The sequence below is a fragment of the Antechinus flavipes genome, chromosome 1 (genome assembly GCF_016432865.1).
Source record: "Antechinus flavipes isolate AdamAnt ecotype Samford, QLD, Australia chromosome 1, AdamAnt_v2, whole genome shotgun sequence".
Lineage (NCBI taxonomy): Eukaryota > Metazoa > Chordata > Mammalia > Dasyuromorphia > Dasyuridae > Antechinus > Antechinus flavipes.
In genome coordinates, this window is record NC_067398.1 from 682,419,644 (window position 1) to 682,443,949 (window position 24,306).

General features: G+C 39.5%; 1 protein-coding gene across 1 annotated transcript in view; it reads left to right on the plus strand.

Annotated features, from left to right (window-relative positions):
* The window catches only part of GALNT9 (polypeptide N-acetylgalactosaminyltransferase 9), a 277,398-nt gene extending 253,474 nt beyond the window's left edge, over positions 1 to 23,924 (plus strand). The window contains exons 10-11 of the mRNA XM_051972578.1: positions 21,002 to 21,169; positions 22,617 to 23,924. Coding sequence (XP_051828538.1) covers positions 21,002 to 21,169; positions 22,617 to 22,763 — 315 coding nt within the window. The 3' untranslated portion in view covers positions 22,764 to 23,924. The remainder of the gene's footprint in view (positions 1 to 21,001; positions 21,170 to 22,616) is intronic.
* The last annotated feature ends 382 nt before the right edge of the window (positions 23,925 to 24,306 follow it).

Below are 24,306 nucleotides of genomic sequence, written 5' to 3' on the forward strand. Positions count from 1 at the left end.
TAAGTAACACTATAAGATAATGATGCAAGTCAGGGTAGACTGAAGTCATTTTTTTCCCACAAAAACTTCCCATATTGTGACTTAAAGTGCCAAACCAAAGATCACCAAACACATTCAATTGAAATTTCTCTCTCCAAAGTTGCCAGTCATATGCTGTCAAATCTAGTGACTTTTTCTCCATTCTCATTCTTAATCTTGCTGCAAAAGCTTATTAGACTCTTACTGTATGCAAGGCACTGTACAAAGTACCAGGGAAAACAAAGAAAGGCAAAAATATGGTCTGTAACCTCAGGGAACTTTTTTTTCTTTTAAGTTTCTTTATTGTTGAAGTGAATCTTGAACATATAGAATATATTAATTAAAAAAATAAACATTTGTTCACATTTAAATAGTTTGTTCATGCTAAGTTTCTTAAAATTGATTTTTGATATTGGTTCTTCTATGTTAAATTTTCTTTTTTTTATTTTGAAAAAAATTTCTTTACAACATTATCCTTCGCACTCACTTCTGTTCCGACTTTTCCCCTCCCTCTCTTTACTCCCTCCCCCAGATGGCAAGCAGTCCTATACATGTTAAATATGTCACAGTATATCCTAGATGCAATATATGTGTGCAGAACCGAACAGTTCTCTTATTGCACAGGAAGAATTGGATTCAGAAGGTAAAAATAATCCAGGAAGAAAAAACAAAAATGCAAACAGTTTTACATTCATTCCCCAGTGTTCTTTCTTTGGGTGTAGCTGCTTCTGTCCATCCTTGATCAATTGAAACTGAGTTATATCTTCTCTTTGTCGAAGATATCCACTTCTATCAATATAGTATCGTTGTTGAAGTGTATAATGATCTCCTGGTTCTGTTCATTTCACTCAGCATCAGTTCATGTAAGTCTCACCAGTCCTCTCTGTATTCATCCTGCTGGTCATTTCTTACAGAACAATAATATTCCATAACATTCATATACCACAATTTACCCAACCATTCTCCAATTGATGGGCATCCATTCAATTTCCAGTTTCTAGCCACTACAAACAGGGTTGCCACAGTTTGGCACATACAAGTCCCTTTCCCTTCTTCAATATCTCTTTGGGGTATAAGCCCAATAGAAACACTGCTGGATCAAAGGGTATGCACAATTTGATAACTTTTTGGGCATAATTCCAGATTGCTCTCCAGAATGGTTGGATTCGTTCACAACTCTACCAACAATACATCAGTGTCCCAGTTTTCCCGCATCCCCTCCAACATTCATCATTATTTTTTCCTGTCATCTTAGCCAATCAGACAGGTGTGTAGTGGTATCTCAGAATTGTCTTAATTTGCATTTCTCTGATCGATAGTGATTTGGGACATTCTTTCATATGAGTGGAAATAGTTTCAATTTCATCATCTGAAAATTGTCTGTTCATATTCTTTGATCATTTATCAATTGGAGAATGGCTTAATTTCTTATAAATTAGATTCAATTCTCTATATATTAAAGAAATGAGGCCTTTATCAGAACCTTTTGAAATGTTTTCCCAGTTTGTTGCTTCTCTTCTAATCTTGTCTGCATTAGTTTTGTTTGTACAAAGGCTTTTTAATTTGATATAATCAAAATTTTCTATTTTGTATTCAATAATGATCTCTCGTTCATCTTTGGTCACAAATTCCTTCCTCCTCCACAAGTCTGAAAGATAAACTATCCTACGTTCCTCTAATTTATTTATAATCTCATTCTTTATGCCTAAATCATGGACCCATTTTGATCTTATCTTGGTATCCGGTGTTAAGTGTGGGTCCAGAAACTCACGTTATAATAGGAGAATCAACATGCAAAGAACTATGGAGCTAACATTGATCGTCTCTTCCTGGATACTTTTCTCCCTTCTGGGTTTTTGTGACCCTAATCTCTCCTTCTGATTGTTCCTTCTCAATGTTCTTAGCTGAAACTTCATCCAGGTCACACCTATTGGATAACTTTGGGTATCCAATGACCTACTTTGGACTCTTTTTTTCTTTTCCCTCTATGCAGGGAATTTTAACCTTTTTAAAAATTTTTCTGATAATTATATTTTAACACATTTTGATAACTTTATTTAAATGTAATTGCTTTCATTTGTAAACATATGTATTTTATGTATTTTAAAACTTGACTCTAAGAAGGGGTCTACAGGATTCTCCAGATTGCCAAAAGGTTAATACCTTCACCTGACACCAAAAAGGTTAATCCCTTTTCTATACTATCCCACTTGATCATCTCATCCATTCTCATAAATTCAGCTGTCTATGTAAATGATTTTCAGATCTGTTTACAGTTTTCAGCTATGGAAGCTGAAAACTACTCAAAGACTTTTGGGACACCTAATATCCAGCCCTAATCTCTTTCCTGGGTGCCACATTACCAACTGCCATTTTGATATCCAGTAGGCATGTCAAACTCAACATGTCCAAAAGAGAATGCAACATTTCCTTTCAACTCTTTCCTCGTTGGAAATTTCCTTTTACTTCTGAGATAACGACCTCTTCATGGTCACAAAAGCTTGAAATTTTGGAGTCATCTTCAACTTCTCCCTCAAACTCACCCACTGCTCCAATTTGTTGTAGAATCTTGGCATTTCTACTTTCACATTTCTCATCTATGTTCCCTTCTCTCTTCTCAAATAGCCTTCACCTCCAATATAGGACCTCCTCACTTCCCTAAACTAATGTATTAGTCTCTTAGCTGGTCTTCCTGTCTTAAGTTTCTCCCATTCTAATCCTTTTTCCACCCAGCTACTGTGATTTTCCTAAATCATAGTCTTACCATGCCATGTTCTTACTCAAAAAAGTCCATTGGCTCCTCCAAGACCAAATTTTATATTTTATATTATATGTAATACATATATATATATATATGTGTATGTGTGTGTGTGTGTGTGTGTGTGTGTGTGTGTGTGTGTGTGTGTGTATCTTCCATTGGAGATTTAGAGCTCTTCATAGTCTGGCTTTTTCCCATGTTTCCTTAGACAACTTCCCAAATTCAACTACCCAACAACAGTGGTCTCTTTGCTATTGCTCATATGTGGCAATGTCTCCCAAGATATTGGGATTAAAAAGATATTGGTGAGGAAACATTAAAAACATAAGGAAGCATAAAAAGGGGGAGGAGGGAATGAAAGGAGAAGAGAGGAGAGGAGAGGAAAAGAAAGGAGAAAAAGAGAGGAAAAGAAAGGGAAGGGAAGGAAAAGAGAAAGGAGAAAGGAGAGGAAAAAAGAAAGGAAAGGGAAAAGGAAAAATAGAAAGAAAAAAGGAAAGGAAAGGAAAAAGGAAAAGGAAGAGAAAGAGAAAAGAAAAGGAAAGAAAAAATAACATCTCCCAGGTTCTGTTACATTTCCATTGTCTCTCCCCGAAGCTGGGTATTTTCTCCTTCCTCATCTTCCCTTCTTCACTTCTCTGGCTTCCTCTAAAACTCCCCACTTTCTTCAGGCCTTTCTTAATGAGTACATGTATTCACATGCACACACACACACACACACACACACACGCATGCACACACACAGCACCCTTATTGTCCTACCTTTTCTCCTTTCTAGTGCCATTCAATGAGATTGCCTTCCATTTATAAGATGGTGTCTCCTCTATTATGAGTTTTTTGAGAGCAGGCCCAGTGTCTTGACTTTTCTTTATATCCCTGGCACTTTATGGAGTGCCTGACACAGAGCAAACATTTAAATGTTTTTTGACTTTAACTAAGGAACCTAGCTTTATGGTTTGATTTGAACCTGTCCAAGTTACTGCAACTTTAAGCCAGTTCACATGAAGAGAGAAGGGAAATAAATAAATGATGCTCTCAGACTCACCAGCCAGCAATAGAAATTTGCTGGTTTTTATATGTTCTCTCTAATATTTTGTCCACCAGCAAAAGCCCTTATGGAATGAAACTTTCATGGAAGCTTAGAGCTTCATTTGGGATTTGAGAGTGGGATAGAGTTGGAAAAAAGATAAATAACTTTTTAAGGAAGGTCATCCTAGAAGCACCCCGCTGTAGCTAATAGATACAGCCTCTTCAGTCTTGAACCATTCACTTATTTCATCCTTCATGGTCTCTCTCTTTGGAAGCAAAGAACAGAGGCTCAGGCACGCCATGCTGAGAAGAGGTAGGGTGCTCTCCATCCTCTCTGAACATAGCCCATCTTCAAATATAAAACAACTTTCTCTCTGGTTGCTCTACTGGGAACAGCATGATAAGGGGGATTATTGCATCTTAGACCCTTCTCTGTACAATCATTATCCCTTTGGGCAAAATGCCCTTCAAGTTCAGCTATTCCACTACCATATCAAGGCCCACTGGTCTCTTCTGTGCTCTCTGCTGCTTCATTATTTCTCCCCGAAGAGGAATGTGCTCATTGCCTGAGACTGATCTCCACCTGAGGAAGAATGGCTGATGGGGGAACTAATCCAGCAGATCCTCCCACTGCACATTCTTTTGACTTTTTCTCATTGGTGTCCTGCAGTGGCCTGAATGAGGTTTAGCCTATCAGAGAAGAGCTGCTTTTATCTAAGTTGGACGTTTTCTTGCAGATAAACATGACTTGGAGTCATTCGTTTGCCCCTAAGTTAATTAATGATTACACAGCTGGAAAACTTGTATCTTCTCCACCACCAGCTACACAATTAGTTCAGAGTGAAGGTCACAGCTGTACCAGCCCTAATTCAAAGCTTCGGGAGATGGCAGTCCCCCTTGATAATGCTAAGGAAACATTAGGAAAAAAGAAAGAAAAGGAAAAATCTGTCATTGGTCTGAGATCTGCCTTATTTGAAACAGCTGGATTTTCACTTTGTGACATTTTTCTGATTTTAGGTTCTTAGCACTTTTCTGCCATGGGGGAGGGTTCTGGTGGGTAAAGAGTAAGAAAGAGGGATTTGGGCAAATGTGGAGTTGTGACTTGGAATCAGGAAAACCTGAATTGGAATCCTGCCTCATACATACTTATTAGGCCTATAACCCTAGTCAATTAATTTTTCTGGGTCTGTATCCTCATCAGTGAAGTGAGGTGCATGGGACATGTAGAAATAATGGCTTCAAAGTTCTCTTCCACATTTAACTATATGGTTTTATAATCCTTTCTAACAAAAAGACAGGTCAAATACGTTATAATGCATTGGATCCTGTATCTGGATCAAGAAGATCAGTGTTTGAATTCTCTTTCAGACACACTTAAAAACTATATGATTCTTGGGCAAGTCACTTAGCTCCTGTTTAAACCCAGTTGCTCCTTCTGTAAATGAGACATTAAAGTCCAAGGTCTTTTAGGTTCCTTCTAGTCCTTGATCTATGAGCCTAAGATCAAAATCTGGTTAAAAGTCATCCTAAATGAAGGTTGAAACCTCCTTATAAGGCAGATTCACACAGCATTGATTGCTGGCAATTTTCTCCTCAGTCTTGTCCCATCAATTACCCAATCCCCATCTAGTCTTCAAAGACTGGCCAATAAAATGAACATGATCTTAGACTCCATTGATAGAGTCGTGGTATTCAGAATGTGGGAAAAGATGGCCTGACTTCAACCCCTCTGACCCTACCTAAAGTCTCCTTCTAGTTCTGGGTTCACATTTTTGGAAGGCACTTGATAAGGTAAAGATGACAAAAATGATGAAGGATCCCAACATCGTGCTATATGAGAATCTAGTGTGCTGGAGATACTTGCTCCAGGGAAAAGAAAACTTCAGCCTGGAATAACAAATGTCTTCAATTATGTGAACGACTGCTATGAAGAAATCAGAATAGACTTGTTTTATCCCAAGAGAAAAAGTGATAGCAATAGGTTCAGGAACAGATTTAAGCTTGATATCAATGGAGAAAAGGAGCTAGGAGAATAATAAAATTATGAAATTCTCAGACATTTAAATAAGTAATTAGCCACTCCCTGCTAGAGTACATCTTTAATTGTGTGATCTCTTGTATATTTAGTGAATACACTTAGATTGGAAAAGAGAGATCTTGTGGGTTACCTCATAGAAGAAGAGTTGATAGTTTTCTTGCGGTATTCAAAGGAGTGTCTTCTGGAAAAGAGAATACTTGTATTCAGTTTGACCCCAAAGGATACATCTAGAGTAAGGAAGGAAAGGAGCACTTATTAAGCACCTACTCTGTAGCAGGTACTGTACTTTACTAATATTATCTCATTTGATCCTTAAAACAACCCTGTCAGGTGGGTGTTGCTATTATTTCTACTTTACAGTTGAAGAAAGTAAAGCAAATATAAGTTAAGTGACTTGCCCAGGTCACCGAGCTAATAGGTTATAGTTGAATTCAACTCCTCCCGACTTTGGTGCTTTATCCAATGAACCACCTACTCATCTCTAACAACAGGAGGGGAAAGGAGGTAGGCTGCAAAGAGACAAATTTAGACGGAATATGATTTAGACAAGTGAATGTGTCCAAAAGGGGAATGGGCTGCCTTGGAAGGGACTGAGTCCCCCTCACTGAAAACTTTAAAATAGGCTGTATGGCCACTGGTAGGAGGGATTCTCCCAGGTGTGCATTCACATACCAGCCAGAGCAAAAAATGTCAGACCTCAAGGAGTGGATGCCTTCAGGCAAAAAAAGAAACATTGAACATTTTCTCTCCTTTTCTTCACATTTTGGTCAGCTCTTACTTAAGGCGAAAGCTTTGCTGAGAAAATTTCCTTTCAAACACTCCTGGAGGGCAGAGGGGCAACACGGTCAGTGTTTAATGCCGGTCTGTCAAACTCCATCTTCACAGCTGATGCCTTTGGCGCTTCTATAAACAGGTGGAGAGTCTCACACTTTGTCTCTCTTGATTGAAAATTAGTCTGGGCAGATTCACTAGTGCTAGAAAGTGGAGATTAAAAGCTACTTTCACTTATCAGGATGTCAGCAGCCAGGCAACTCTTGGCATTAGAAAGGGGTTTATTCTCTGAGAAGAGACATGGATGCATATGTAAGTAGCCACTGGAACATTGCCCATTCCTTCCAGATGGGGAGGGACATGGGGTGCTGAGAAGATAGGTACAGATTCTCTGAGCCATGACTGATCTCCCCGGCAGCAGATATGGAAACAAGTGTGAGGAATCCTGGGATTGTTACTGCGAAGTACTATAAAGATTGGGAACCAGAAGATAACATCATTTATAGTATTGTATTAAATAATACAATGCAATATTAGTATTATTTAGTATTAAGCTGACAATGTAATATTATTTGAATTATAGCTAGAAGAGGTTTTATAATAATATATACATAGTAATAATTATAAAGAACTTTAGAAGGGGAAGCGAGATTGCTCAGTGGATAGAGCACCAGCCCTGGAGTCAGGGGAACCTGAGTTCAAATCTGATCTCAAACACTTAATACTTACTACTTGCTATGTGACCCTGGGCAAGTCACTTTATTCCAACTGCATCACCCCCACACACACACAAAGAACTTTAGAATCAATTGTATGACTTGGAAGACACTAGCACAGGACCTCCCAGCATGGTTCGCCCTCATCAGAGAAGGTGCTGTGCTCTTTGAGCAAAGCAGAATTGAATTAGCCCAAAGGAAATATGAAATATGCAAAATTAGAGAAGCTACCCCAAATGTTCAAATGGACTATTCGCCTCTGATCTGTGGCAGAGCTTTCCAAGCTTGTAATGGTCTGAGCAGACATACTGTAACTCAACTCTAACATATTGATGTCATTTTGGTCCTTTTGGACCAAATGGACAAAAGCCAAGTGATCATTATATTATATGATAGTATATTATTTATTATACATTAATGATTGTATTATATAATAATATATTATTATACAATGATTGTATTATATAATACATGAATTGTATTTTATATTATACAACAATGATTGTATTGTATAATATGTAGCATTATATTATACAGTGATAATTATGTTATATGATAGTATTGTGTTTATAGTAATAATTATATTGTGCAATAATGTGCATAATTATTTCACATTGTAATACTTTTTATTTATTATTTTATATTATTTTAATGATATAATATTAGCTAGTATTTATATAGCACTTAAGATTTGCAAGGTGTGGTGATTACACAGTTGGAAAGTATTGAAAGTTTATAGCTTCATTTTACTTATGTTATCTCATTTAATCTATAAACTTTAAATCTTATGGACCTTAAAGGTCCCCTAAAATGAGAATAACCTTTTAGTGAAAGAGTGATTGCTGCCTTTGGTTTATTTGTTTTATGGCACAAACATTTCCCAATATTTCTATCCCTGACTCCTGCCTATAGAACCCTCCCCATCACAGAAAAAATCAATATGTGAAACAAATTTGCACCATAATAATATCTGTCAGTATCTTCAGCATTCAGTGCTTGTTGCCTCCCTATCTCTCTATCAAGAGAAGAAAAGGCTATTTCTCCATCTTTCCTGGGATCATAGATTAAAAGCCGGAAGGAATCATAAAATCTTAAAGTTTTTATTAAACTCCTACTATGTGCAGGACACCATTCTAAGTGCTGATGGTACAAATACAAGGAGTGACACAATCTATTTGCAAAGAGTGAAGCAATCAATTTACATACTAGTGAGGTACATAAGAAATGCATATTAAAAATATAGTGTAAACTTAAAGTTAAAAAATGCAAATGTACACAAAATAGGCAGGGAGGGATGAAGGGCATTTGCAGTTAAATTCAAGAAAGGTTTTGTGGAAATGAGAGTGCTTGAACTGCTTCTTAAACAGAGAGACCCTTGATGTGGCAGTGTTAAGAAGGAAATCCATTTCAGGCATAGGAGGTGGCCAGGAGAATGGCATGGAGATGAAAGATAGAGTGGTATGTGTGAAGAACAGAGAGAAGATGGAGAAAACTAGACTGTAGAGTGTAAGAGGTGAAGTGATACCTCATAGTAGATTAAGAGCTGGAAAGGACTTTAAGGAACATTTAATCTAATTCTTTCATTTTATCAATGAGAAAAGTGAGACCAGAGATGAAATAATATGCCTGAAGGCACATGACAATAAATGACAGAACCTTAATTTGAACTTGTGTCTTGTGATTCCAGATCCCTCTTTCTACCACATCACTCAGTTCTCTAGAATCAAAATTGATCACTGCCTTTTATTGAATTCAACCACTATCTAATGGATAAAAGAATGGTTGAATGGATGGATGAATGATTGAATGGATGCATAAATGGTTGAATGGAGAGAAGGATTTGCATTGTTGTGGTCATTATACTGTGTAGTCAATGTATTGCTCTCCAAATTCTGCTCTCTTCATTCAGCATCAATTCATATCAGTCTTCCCAGGTTTCTCTGAATTCTCCATATTCTTTATTTTTTTTAAACTATATAATAATATACCATGCCATGATTCATTCAGCCATTCTCCAATCAGTGGGTTCTGAACTTTATTACCAATTTTTTGCTACTAGAAAAAAGTGCTACTATGAATATTTTAGGATACACACAAAATGCATTTGTATTGGAGTCATACATACATCTGTCCCAAATAAAGTGACAGTATAAAATAGAAGTAGTAAGTGATTCTTGCAAAGTCTCTCTTTAAAGTTATTAAACTATTCATATTTTCAACTTCAAGATTCCATTAGTGGGCATAACACCACAGAGAGAAAAAAATACAAGATGAACACATATGTATGTGTACAAATCTATAAATGCACACAGCTATGCAAATAGAAATGTATACCTAAATCTATCTATATGTATAGATATTCATATAGAGAGATTTTGCATATACATGTGTATATTTGTCTATAGACACATACATACATATAAAAATGTGGAGAATGAGAGATCCAGCTGTGTACATAAGCACAGATGTATCTATAGAGACAGATAACTACACTTATCCATATAGCTTTGTTTGTATGCATTTGTGTGTGTAAAGGAGAGAGAGAGATGGAGAGATAAATAGATGACAGATAGATACAGAGACAGATAAGCAAAGAGAGAGAGAGATGGAGAGATAGATGACAGATAGATACAGATATAGATAAACAGAGAGAGAGATGGAGAGATAAATAGATGACAGATACAGAGACAGATAAGAAGAGAGAGAGAGAGATAAATAGATGACAGATAGATACAGAGACAGATAAGCAAAGAGAGAGAGATGGAGAGATAGATGACAGATAGATACAGAGATAGATAAACAGAGAGAGAGATGGAGAGATAAATAGATGACAGATAGATACAGAGATAGATAAGGGGAGAGAGAGAGAGAGAGAGAAACTTGTAACCTTTCTTTGCCCTTGATCTCTGTGGTACCTATCTAGTATCAAAAACAAAGGATTTGAAGAATTTAATAACTAAGGAGAGACTTTGCAAGAATCACTTGTCACGCTCATCCAATATCGTCCCTTATTTGGCATTGAAGACTATTCAAGTGCTCATGGCTAAATATGGATTGAGCCTCTACACTGTGCATAAATTTCACTGGTAAAGATTAGGATTGGTTTCCCAATGTGGTCTTGGAGACCAAGAAGCTTTGAGAGCTCAGTTCATTAAACCTCTCTCCAAAGAGAAATCTGGGAGATGAGTTTCAATACTCTCCAGACTGATGATTCTGAAAATGGGAGGAAGCATGACAAAGGACCTTTTATCGTTCTGTCATAGCCTCATGGGTTTTTTATCAATATTAATTGATAAGATTGTCCTAAAATCATGAAAGCCATACTGTTTTTGCAAAAAATGCAGTCACTAGAGTTTTTGGAATGTTCCTGTGTGAGCTAAAAGACAAATGGTCCCAAGTGTACAGAAGTACTGGTAAGGCCTTCAGCAATTATGTTTGTTTTTGGAGAACTGTCAGCACACAAATGTGTTGGCTAAGCCTAGCTCCCAATCAAAAAAAAAAATCACACAAAATAACATTTGTGAGATGCAAAAGTTACTTGCATTTACTATGCAAAGGATTTTTAAATCTTAAAATGTTGTATTATTGTGGTATTATTGTCATTATTTACTAATGACTAGAATCAAGGCTGAGCTTGTTTATTTGTGCAGTTTGCCTTGGAAAAAGAAACAAAATTAATTTGCAAATTGTTCTTCTGGACATTAGTGACACTGTTTTTAGCTCTAATAAATTAGACCCAACCACGGTCCAGACAGTTATTGCTTCCATGAACAATGAGAAAGCGGGTGCTGCAGAGTCCCAGTAACTTTATTTTCAGGGTATTACATCGCATTAGCTGTGACATTGAAGGGGCTTGATAAATATCTGTTGCACTAGTGCTTATTGTAGGTAATAGAATTTAACTCTTCCCTTTCAGGATTTCCAGCTTCTCCCTTATGCTTCTATAGGCAGCTAGATGTTGTAGTAGACAGAGCACTGGCCTACAGAGCCGAATTCAAATCTGTCCTCAACACTACTTAGCTATGGGACCCTGGGCAAGTCACTTAAGTTCTGACTCACTTTCCTCACCCAGAAAATGAAGATAATGAAACATCCACCTCCTATGGATAATCTAGATCAACTGATATACGTAATTATATGTATTATACCCAAAATGTATAATGGTTTTGCCAACACTAAAAGGCCATCTATAAATCACTTCCCATAATTATCACCATCCATTCAGCCAGGTACCTTCCATGTTCCAAGCACCAAACTGGGCTATAAGCAGGGAAATTAGTTTGCTTTTTAGCTTCCTCACTCAAATACTTCATAACCCACTTTTCAGAAAGTATCACCTCTTGTGGGTCCCCTGTTGCTCAGGGCTCAGCTACTGTTTGGAGGCGACAGCTGCCTCGGGTCTTGATTTCCTCTGCTGTGTGATATTAGCCACTCATTAGAAAATGGAAGCCCTGAAGCATCACTGCCTGGTTCTTGAGGTGTCCAAGGGCCCATAAACTGCCTTGATTTGAAACTAATGGCAATTTGGAGCTCCATTCCCCATTGTCTCATTTCGGCTCTGATGCTGAAGAGGTGGCAGGTCCTTCATTTTAAAAATCTAGACTGTTTTCAATTGCACTCTTGATTGAAAATCTTCTGTGAAGTAGAATCGTGACTATTTGGAAGCCTCGGAGCCTTTGGATGGAAAGCTGCTGAACTCCTTACTAACGTTTGTGGGGGTGCTCCCTGGAAAGGGGGACACGTGATGATGCTAGAACCCTGGGAGAGAGTAATTGGCTTGGGGCCATGCATGTAAGGATGGGGACCTTCTCTAGGAGAAAGCCCAACCACCCAATGCCCTTTAACACAGAGCCCTGTTTGCCCTGGTTCCAGCTCTGCCCTAGATAGTCACTATCCTAACATCATAGTAATAGGACCAATGAATGCAATGTGCTACAATTAGGCAAACACCCCCAACTTATGGTATTGTCCTTTTCTCATCTCGACTCAGGTCATATACATTTCTTTTTTTTTTCTGAGTCAATTGGGGTTAAGTGGCTTACCCAAGGTCATACACCAGAAAGTATTAAGTGTCTGAGACCAAATTTGAACTCTGATCCTCCTGACTTCAGGGCTGGTGCTCTATCCCCTGCATCACCTACCTGCCCATGAGTCATATACATTTCAATCAATATGCTCAGAGCAAAATGGCAGATGAATATGTAAAATCTACACATATCCTATCAAAGGAACCCCAAGGCTGAACACTCACCATATAGTGGGAAGAACTGAATTGAAAGTCACAGGAACTCTACTCTACTAGCAACTTCCTAGAGCATTTCTCTGGTTCCTTATTTTCTCATCCGGTAAATGGGGATAACAATGTTAATCAACAAGCATTTATTAAATGCCCACCAGATCTACTAATAGAGGCTAAGAAGGCAAACACTAAAATTTAAAATCCCCTGTCCTCAGGAAGCTTACCTTTCTAGTTACATCACAAAAACTGGGCCAAGCAAAATGACTATCCCATTTAGAGTCAGAGGATCTGTTGTTTGAGCCCTGCCTCTACCCAATATTTTTTGGCCTTGGACAGATCAATTTAACACTTTCAATCTCGGTTCCTTCAACTATAAAATGGGGGTGATTGAATTTAAAGCTGGGAGACAACTTAGGAATCATCAAACCCAATCCTTTCTTTACACATGAGTAAAATGAAGTCAAGAAAGGGAAAGATTTGTCCTAGTTCACAAAGACAGTACCAGAATTAGGATTCAAGTCCAGGCTCCATTTTCCACTCTCCATGATGCTCATTGATAATTGTCCCACAGCAGAATTCATGCATTTATTGGAAGGAAGGGGGCTTGGCCTGAAAGCACTACGTGCAGACGTTATTATTAGTTGATGTTTTTTCAGTTGTTTTTCAATCATGTCCAACTCTTCATGACATCATCTGGGATTTTTTTTTTTGGCAAAGATACTTAAATGGTTTCTCATTTTCTTCTCCAGCTCATTTTACAGATGAGGAAACTGAGGCAAATAGGTTTAGTGACTTCTCTGAGGAACCACAGCTAGGAAGTATCTGAGACCAGATTTGAATTCAGGAAGAAACCTGGTGCTCTATCCATTAGGGCACCACCTAGCTGGCCTGTGATGATTATTTTCTTTAATATGATATATCATATAATGAATGTGGAAGCACTAAATGAAATAGGATGTCATTCGTGGGAGGTAGCACACAATAAACAGAGAATAAGCTGATCTCAGAGTCAAGAAAACCCAAGTTCAAGATTTGCCTATGCTGTAGATTGTTTTGACTCCGGCATCAGTCCTCCCAGTGCCTCCTAGAACCCTTTTAGAGGGACCCCCTTTGTCTATTAAATCACAGATTGAATTTTTTTAAAGTGACATACACCTGGAAGGTTCATTGTCATCAACCTGTCATCAATCTGTATGTATTGAGCATGCTCTGTGGACACATATATTGGGTATTCCAGCCCAACTGGTCCTCCTGCTGTTCTCCATATGGTGTATTCTCTCTACCACCAATAAGCCTTTGTACAGGCTGTCTTCCAAACCAGGAAAGAATTCCCCCCTCTTCTCAGAATCCTATACTCCATGAAAGATCATTTCCAATATAAAGCCTTTCATAATCATCACATAACAATAATAACTCATCTTTTCATAGAACTTTAAGGCTGGCGAAGAATTTTGTAAATATTATCTCGTTTGTTCCTCACAACAATGCTTAAAGGGAGGAGCTAATATTATCCTAAATTTTACAGATAAAGAAATGGAGACTATCAGAAGCTAAGTGAATTACCCCGAGTTACACAGCTAGGAAGTGTTTGAACTCAGGTCTTCCTTACTCCAAAATCAGAACTCTACTCAAATTTAACTTCCTTAATTATTAGCACTTCTGCCCTGTCCCTTCCCTTCCCAATCTTAGGACAAAAGGATTACTTAGCATTTATTTTTTACATTTTTATCTGTTTCCATCACGTTTCTCCAAGTAGAATGTAAACTCCTAAAAGGCAGGGGTCAGTGTTCATTTGGGCCATGAGTCAGAAAGACTCATCTTCCTGAATTCAAATCTGACCTCAGACACCTACTAATTGTGTGACCCAAGGCAAATCGCTTAATCCTGTCTGCTTCAGTTTCCTCCTCTGGAAAATGAGCTGGAAAATGAAATGGCAAAAACACTCCAGGATTTTTGCTTAGAAAACCCCAGATGTGGTCACAAATAGTCAACACAATGGAAAACGACTGAACAATGACATCTCCAGCGACTAGCACAGTGCCTGGCACATTATAGGTATTTAATAAATGTCTGTTGGGTTGGATTGAATTAAGCTGAATTGTGGATCAGAACGAGTATGAACGGAAATATAAAGTCTCGCTAGCGGTACCTACCTACATTCTTAATGCCCTCCTAGAGAGCAGGCAACCACATTCAGTAAACTGTAAAAATAATTGCCCATTTTTGAAGCTATGTATAATCTGTTTTGTAACAGCAATAAGACACAATCGCTGCTGATTTTCTGGGTGAAAATTACATTTCTCCACCAGCCCAGCAAGTCACTCTCTGCACTTAGCTCTCTTCCTCTTTCCCTACAGACCAGAACAGATGGAAGCCAGACTAGTTTTAGCTCTAAGGCATTAGAGCTTGCAATAACACTTTCCACAGTTGGAGTGGAAACCAGTAGGTCTGTCTCAGACTCTATCTATGTGACTTAGTAACAAGAAAGTACTTCAATATGAAATCCTGGCCCCTGAGGATGGTCCCTATGGGGAGTAGTCCATAGACCATGAATACAGAGGTTCAGCCACCCTATCCTCTAAGCTGAAGTTCTACCTGTGAACTTGCAGAATTCTTAATCAATAGCCCCAGTGGCTTTTTTCCCCCATCCTCATTCTTCTTGATTTCTCTGCAGTTTCTGGTCCTGCTAATCCTCTTCTCTTGGATATTCTTTCCTCTTAAGGTTTTCATGACACTGCTCTCTGATTCTCTACCTGTTTGACCATTCCTTCTCGTTTTTCTTTGTTATATCTTTTTCCAGATCCTTCCTCCTACCTGTGAGGGTTCTGTCCTTCTGTTCTCTTTTCCTTCTATACTATTTCCTTTGGTGATCTCAGCTCCTATGGATTCAGTTAAGGGCTACTAGGTGGTACAGTGCCTAGAACACTGGGTATAGAGTCAGCAAGACCTTAGTTCAAATCCAGACTCAGACATTTACTTGCTATGTGACCCTTGGCAAATCATTTAACCTTTATTTGCATCAGTTTAACTCATCTGTAAAATGGAGATAATAATACCGTCTACCTCCAAGGATTGTTGCAAGAATCGAATGAAAAGATAATTACAAACTGCTTAGCATGGTGCCTGCCATATAATAAGTGCTATGTAAATGTTAGCTATTAGTATTGTTACTAGTTATCATTGCTTTGCAGATGATTCCCAGATCTAATTATCCAGCTCTACCCTCTCCTCACCTTCCATCTACCTCCATGGTCTATTGGACAAATTGAACTGGATATCCTATAAACATCTTAAATGCAACATATCAAAAAGTGAATTTATTATCTTTCTTTCCATGCCCTCCCCTCATTCTAATGTTTTATTACTATAGAAAGTGCCAACATGCTCCTAGTCACAGACTCACAATCTCTTCCCTTCTTCCTTCCCTTTCTCTCTTTCTTTCTTTCTTCCTTTTCTTTCTTTCTTCCTTCCTTCTTTCCTTCCTTCCTTTCTTCTTTCTTTCTTTCTTTCTTTCTTTCTTTCTTTCTTTCTTTCTTTCTTTCTTTCTCTCTCTCTCTCTCTCTCTCTCTCTCTCTTTCTCTCTCTCTCTCTCCATATATATATATATATATATATATATGCATATACATATATGCATATATATCCATATATAATAACATCTATTAAATACACACTCCCTTCTCTCCTCTGACATTGCCATCACCCTGGTCTACAATCTTTTCATTTTATCCTTGATCTAGCTGCTTAGACTCTCTCCCTCAACTCTCTTCTCACTCCAGTCCAGCCTCTATTCAAAGTGTTTTTCCCAAAATGGGGGTATGATCATGTCACATCACTAGCACAACTAAACTAAGGTGGCTCCCTGGCACTTCTAGGATAAAATATAAAATCCAAAGTTTTGTTTTTAAGTCCCTTCACAACAATACCTCTTCCTACCTTTTCTTTTTCTTTTAAAATAATTATAACTTTTTATTGACAGAACCCATGCCTGGGTAATTTTTTACAACATTATCCCTTGCACTCACTTTTGTTCTGACTTTTCCCCCTCCCTCCCTCCCTCCACCCCCTCCCCCAGATGGCAAGCAGTCCTATACGTGTTGAATATGTCACAGTATATCCTAGATGCAATATATGTGTGCAGAACCGAACAGTTCTCTTGTTGCACAGGAAGAATTGGATTCAGAAGGTAAAAATTCTTCCTGCCTTTTCAATCCTCTTACATTTCATAGTTCCCCACATTCCCAGTGATCTAGTGACAGTTCCTCCTTGTTGTTTTTTCCACACAACAATCTATCCCCTGACTGAATATTTTTGTTGTCTCTCCACTGAACATCTCTCCCTCCTCATCTCTTCCTCTTAATTTCTTTGGCTTCCTTGAAGCCTCAACTAAAGTCCCAATTTTTATAAAAAGGCTTTCCAAAAATGCCATTCACATCTAGAGAGTTTGTATATTCTTTTTGCTCAGGGTATGTTTTTTTGTTTTGTTTTCCATGGGATTTTTGGAGGCAATCAGGGTTTTAAATGCCTTGCCATGCATTTATCATAGGATCATAGGATTTATCATAGGATATAAATCATAGGATTTATATAGGGATCATACATAACTCAGTAGTATCTGAGGCTGGATTTAAACTAGGTCCTCCTAAAACCAGGGCTAGTGTTCTACCCACTGTGCCACCTAGATGACTCCATCCACATCTAGAGAGAGAAAGAACTATGGCGACTGAATGTGGATCAAAACATACTCTTTTTACTTTTTTGTTTATTTGCTTGCTTTTTCTTTCTCATGATTTTTCCCTTTTGTCGAATTTTTCTTGTACAACATGACAAATATGAAACTGTGTTTAAAAGGATTGAACATATTTAACCTATATCAGATTGCTTGCTGTCTTGAAGAGGGGGAGATATGGAAGGAAAGGAGAAAAAAATTGGAACACAAAGTCTTGTAAAAATAAATATTAGAATCTATTTTATGAGTATTTGGAAAAATAAAATATCATTAAGAGGGGACAAAGAACTTTCTCAGTTCTCCTTGATGTTACGGTCATCCTCCAGTTCATCCTCTGTATTTCTTGTTTGTTGCTACTGTTTGTCCTTCATTTTTGAAGAAATCTAATGATATAATGGAAGATGTCTTGACTTACTTGTGAATCGCATTTAAGTAAGGCACATTTGGGTGACTCTTCCTGAGTCTTAGAAGTCCAATGACAATACACATTCAAGATGGCTGGTGATAGCCTGGGTTGCTGTGGATGACCCTGGTACCTTTGATGTCTGATCAGGCTCTAAGTGCCCAACAGCATCTATTTCAGATGCCTTCATGGCCATCGGAACAAATGGTCCTCATCTACCCCTTCCACAGTTATGGTTTCTTCAGCCCATTGGACTATGAGTTCCATAAAAGCAAGTACTATTTGGTTTATTTGTTTTGTAATTTTTCACCTTTCTTTATATTCCCAGCACTTAACAGAATGCCTGGTATGTAATAAACACTCAGTAAATGCTTGTTGACTGATTTACAGAAACACTATCAAAATATATACAGAAAAAGAAAATCTTGGGCAACATCAAACAGGGATCAAACAGCAAAGGTAGCATTTGAACCCAGGTTCTCTAACTCCAGACCCTGAAATTCGGTGGGAAGATCTTTTCCTCAGGAGTCATGTGATTTGGGTTCAGTGATTCTGTAATGACATCTCTGACCTTGGACAAATCATTTAATTTCCCTAAACCTCCTTTCCCCACCTGTAAGATGAAAATGTTAGACTAAATAGCCCCAAGGTCACTTCAAATTCTATGTCACTGATCCTGGCTGTTCTCTAAGAGTTCTTTTCTTGCTGATAGCAGATGCTAATAAAAACATATTTCCTTCCTTTTCCCCTGGTTTACAAATAAGGAATCCCAGGGACAGCATTGGGATTCAGACCTAGGTCCTCTGACTCTATATCATGCTGAGATTTCCCTTGCTCCAGCTAGAATCTGCCCCTCATCCCCACCCCCAGTATAAGAGCTAAGGTCTCAGGAAATTCATTGGATCACTTTGTTGTTCAGCCATTTTCAGTTATGTCTGACACCCTGACTCCAATTGGGATTTTCTGGCAAAGATACTGGAGTGGTTTGCCATTCCTTCTCCAGTTCATTTTACAGATGAGGAAACTGAGGTAAACAGGGTTAAGTGGTGGCTTGTCCAGGTTCACCCAGCTAGTAAGTGTCTGAGGCTGGATTTGAACTCAGGGAGAGGAGTGAGTGTTCCTGACTCCAGACGTGGTGCTCCATACACTATTGCTCCATTTAACTGTCCTATATCTGGGAACGAATTCATCCTGATGGATCCCAGGCCAAAGATCCAAAGTCCTAGGCCATTCAGTCAATTTGAAAGCTCTGAGCCAGGGAAAGCATGGTTTATTTTTAAGCACACAGTAAAATTAATGACTGCGATTTGGAAGCTTTTAATTAAAGCTGATAGCACTTACCAAGATACTAGGCAAGTTTGAACCTGCTTAAACACACACACACACACAGACACACACATATATACACACAAATTTGATTGGAGGCTAAATCACTCATGCCTGGGTCTGGGTGGGAGGGGAAGGTGTTGATTTAATCTCCTGCTCCTCACCTCATAAACTACCTGTGTTTATTAATAATAATAATGTTGTTATTATTATTTAGATACCTGGGTGTATATGTCACGCTGATTGATTTTGCAATAACCTGCTCTTATAAAAGCGAATATTGCGGTGGCTTTCCATAACCTCCAGCAGAGTTATTAAGACCAAGACATGATGCCAGATAACATCTTGTCCCCTAGAGGCCTGGCCTGACTCACATACTGATGGGGTTTCGTGTTTTCCTAAAGAAAGGCACTGAAACGTTCAAAGGAAGCCAAGAAAACAAGCTGCTCTTTTTCCTGTGAATCCCTAGTTTATTGATTAACTGACCGACTAACTGGTCTATTACTCAAACTCTCATCAGCCAAGTAGTTTTACAAATGGGGAAATTGAGGCCTGTGAAGGTTAAGTGGTCTTATGAGCCGAACAAAAGAGGCAGGATGTGAACCAGGGTCTTCTGATACCAGAAGCAGCAATCTTTTCATTGCAACATGCTGGTTGCTAGTGCGAAACATGAAAATATAAAAGATAAGTAGAATTCACTCATTGGCCAAGAACTGCAAACTATCAAGGAGACTGGATCGCAAGGGCACCAAAGAGAATGGCAGCATCATAGATTGAGGACTGAAAGGGACCTCAAATATCATTGTAACGAATGCCCCTTATTACAGACAAGGAAACTGAGGCTAGGGAAGTGACTTGCTCAAGAAACATGATTTCATACAGGTCCTCTGACTCCCAATCCATTGCTCTTTCCACCATACCATACTGCCCATCATTCTACTGATTCAATAAATAATGACCCTTGATTTAATTTGTATGGCAAGGTCATTTAACTACCCTCAGCTTCAGCATTCACATCTGGAAATTGGGAATGATAATAGTACTTACCTTACAAGGTTGTTGAAGATCAAATAAAATTATGTATATAAAGCTTTTATAGAAATTTTTGAATGGCTTTTTTATTTTTGTTTTTAAAGAAGAGTATAATAGAGAACTGAAAGTAGAGGCTAGGAAGACCTGGATTCAATTTCTGGCTCTGGAATAAACTGATTCTGTGACCCTGCACAAGTCACTTCAACTCTCAATGCTGTGAGAAATTCATTAAGACTATTAAATGAATGGCACAGTGGATAGAACAACAAGTCTGGAGTAAGGAAGACCTGAGTTTAAATATAGCCTCAAAAACTTACTAGCTGTGTGAGCAGTTAACCTCAATTTCAGTTTCCTCATCTGTAAAATGGGGATAATGGCACCTACTTTCCCAGGTTGTTGTAAGACTCAATAGAGATAATAGTTGTAAAGAGTTTAACATAGTGCCTGGCACATATATAAATATGAATGTGGCTGCTGCTGCTTGCTGATAATGATAATGATTAAATTACAGTGAAGATGCCAGTCTACGTTAATAGAGCAAATTTCCTCAACTGCCAATGAAATCATAAGTTTTATTCATAGATATGTTAGACTAAAAGGCCTTTGAAGTCTTTTGTGACTCTGAGATGTTCTAATTCAGAAGTGAGCAATCAATAATTGGTATCCACCGACTGAGGAGCAATCAGATTCTTAGAAATAAGGAAGAAATTGTCCTGCCCCTTTGGGTTAGATTCTTCACGATGGTTGAATTTAATCTCTCTCTCTCTCTCTCTCTCTCTCTCTCTCTCTCTCTCTCTCTCTCTCATTCTCTCTCTCTCTCTTTCTCTCTCTCTCTCTCTCTCTCTTTCTCTCTCTCTCTCTCTCTCTCATTCTCTCTCTCTCTCTCTTTCTCTCTCTCTCTCTCTCTGTCTTTCTGTCTGTCTGTCTCTGTCTCTCTCCTCTAAGTTGGTACGCTATAGTGCTGAGGGACTGCTTCAGCTGGGGCCTCTTGGTTCCACCGCCTTCCTTCCAGACTCCAAGTGTCTCATTGATGATGGGAAAGGTCGAACACCCACCTTGAAGAAATGTGAAGATGTGTCCCGTCCTGCCCAGAGACTCTGGGATTTCACTCAGGTGAGAGCTAAGGTATTGGGAGGGGGAGGGCAGTAGGAGGTCCCCCAGTCTAGGACTGTTTCCATTGCATCATGTCCTCTCATATTTGTCTTTGATGGGAACTGTCAGGTCTTCAGCCAAGTATCCTCAGTTCCTAGCATTCAGAAAGGAAGTCAGCCAAGAGAAACTTGCTTAGACAAGGACATGGGGCTGTTGCCATCAAAGCTAGGGAGCTGTTATGGGGACCAATGCAGACCTGGGTCAAAACAGGGGAGAAGCAACTTCATGAGAAGTATAAGATAGCATATAATATGATTGGGGAGAAAGAGAGACAGACAGAGAGAGAGAGACAGAGACAGAGAGACAGACAGAGACAGAGAAAGAGAGATACAGAGAGTGAGACAGAGACAAACAGACAGACAAATAGACAGAGAGACAGAGAGAGAAACAGAAACATGGAAATGGTCAAATGACTAAATGGCTTCCTGGAAGATTTCTAGGATCCAAAGGGAGGAGGAACCAGCCTGGAGATGATGTAGATTCCCAGCATCATTGAATTATACAATTTGAGAATTAGAAGGGACCTCACTGGTCAACTAGTTCAACCTCTGCACAAGATGACCCCACATAATATATCTTATTAGTGGTCACCCAGCCTCTTCTTGAAGACATTTAAAGAAAGCACGTCCATTACATCTTCAAGAAGTCCATTCTCCTTGTGGACCTCTCTCACTGTGAGGAAGCTGTTCCTAACTTCAAGTCTCCTTGCGATTGCTACCCTTGTTCCTGGTTTTGACCTCTGGGTCAAAGGGATCCACTCCAGTCCCTACATCCTGAGCCTTATATTCTCCAGACTTCCAGGCCAAACATGCTCAGTTTCTTCAGCTGGGATCTTTAAGAGAGATGAGCTGGACCCAGTTAGTTAGTCTATGTCTCCCTTATATACATCATTTCAATCTTGGCTTGTATCTATGTGTGCATCTCTTCCCAGAAGCAAGTCTTCTGACCCTAAGGTAACTGGACTGAGAGGTCGTGCTTGAGCGTGCCTGATAACTGGGCTCATGGAGAGAGACAGGGACTAGGTGGGGGATTCCATTTCCCCCAGAGACCTCTTCATAGTCTCCAAATGAAGGAAGAGTGATCTACACTATTCATCTCAAACACAGGAAGGCGTAATCCACCTTGGGGATTCTCAAGGAAAGGGAGGACCTGAGCATTTTGTTAGTTGGGTTAACTCAGTGACTCGTAGAATTTCTGAGGTGGAAGGAATCCTAATTAGGCGACTGTGAGCATAGTATCCTAAAGAGATAGAGAGGCAGGGAAGAAGTCACATCCATCACCTAGTCATCCTTGCCTTCACTCTCAAGAAGCTGTGACTACCATTCCCATGTGCATGTACTTCCTCTAGGAAGGGAATCACCTGAGGAGGCCCTCAGTAACCTCATCTCCTTTCTGTTTCTTCTCCCAGAATGGCCCCATTGTGAGCAGAGACACAGGACGCTGTCTGGAAGTGGAAATGTCAAAGGAGGCTAACTTTGGTCTCCGACTGGTGGTGCAGAGGTGCTCGGGGCAAAAATGGATGATTAGAAACTGGATTAAACATGGGCGACACTGATGGGGACCCCTTTCATCCTCCTCGTGAGAGGATACTCTCCTCACTCCTCTTCTTCCCAGACCTGGTGGTGAGAAAAGCTATGGGAAGGAGACAAGGGTGACTTAAGGATTAGAGCACCAAGCCTGGCCCCCCAGCTCTCCTCCCATGGACACCAAGAAGGAAGAGGCTGTCTCATTCACTATCTCTGGCCCAGGATGGGACCAGCCGTTAGGCTTCCTGGCAGCGACGCTCCTGCAGAGCGATAGAAAACCCTTTTGCCCCTGTGTGGAGTCCAAAGGGAACCGTATTGAGAGAACTCTCTTTGGACAGATGATTTCTCAGCTTTAAATTACTGGATTGGTGCACAACTCCTCTGATAAAGAATCATGTGCCTTTTCTACTCTGTTTCCTATTTGAGCCACCTAGGACAGCTCCCTGCACTGGGAGGCAGCCACATCTTCAGCATGTATGGACTTCTTGTGTTAATGCCCCAACATGTAAATAAATCCACTGTAAAATTTACACCCTGCTCCACCTCGAGGGTAAGCTGCCTGGGAGTCTGCTTGGGATCCAGAGCCCACATCCCAGAGTACAGATCCCCAGGGCTATGGCATCTGTGGGCCTCTCTCTGCTCTGCTGGGGCCCCAGCGATGGAGCCAGGAATCCAGCCAGTTGCTGGCTGACTTGGCCAAGTTCTTCTAGCTCTTTGGATTTCTTGAGCCACAAGGCACAGATAAAACAGGCTCTGCTTCTAAGGGATGAATGAAGCGATTGATCTGTGCCCAGGACCCTCCCCTCACACACATACACACACATACGTACACACATTTATTCTGACCCGAAGAAACAGGGAGGAGATGGCCGGTCACCAGCTGCCCTGGCCCTTCTTGAGTCTGAGGCCAGAAAGCCATTGGCCAGTGACTATATACAAGGAGCTCATGTTTTGTGAAATTATTCTGCCCTCTCCTCACCCATCAGCGACACTGGTACCCTCCCAGACATGGGCACTGCAGGCAGCAGCCCTGACCAGGAGGAAGAACACTTTGGGTGTGGCAGACATGGAAAGATTTCCTCCAGAGGTTTCCATGGTGTCTGAATTCCCAGAACAGACAATGGACACTGGTTACTCAAAGCTGATTTTTTTTTTTGCATCAAATTAAAAGACAACATTTGACCATCATTGTGGGGGGGAACCTTCATTTAATGTCAGTCTGCCTATGGCACATTGTGGGGAGGAGAGGGTGGGAGAAGAGTCTGCCTTTGGAGAGATAACAATATGAGGCAGATCAGAACAAGGTGGGCAAACACTTAGTGAATCTACACTAAACTCAACAGAAACACATCAGCATGTCAACTTATCTACAAGCATTTCTTAAGCATCCACTGTTCACCAGGTACCAAGCTAAGCACTGAGGGTACAAAGAAAGGCAAAAACAAAGTCCCTTCCCTCAAGAAATTTACATTCTAATGGGGAAAGTAACATGGAATTAGGTAAATGCAAGCTATATACAAAGTTGAGTGGTAGTAATAAGAGAGGGAAGGAACTAAAAACTGGCATGACTGT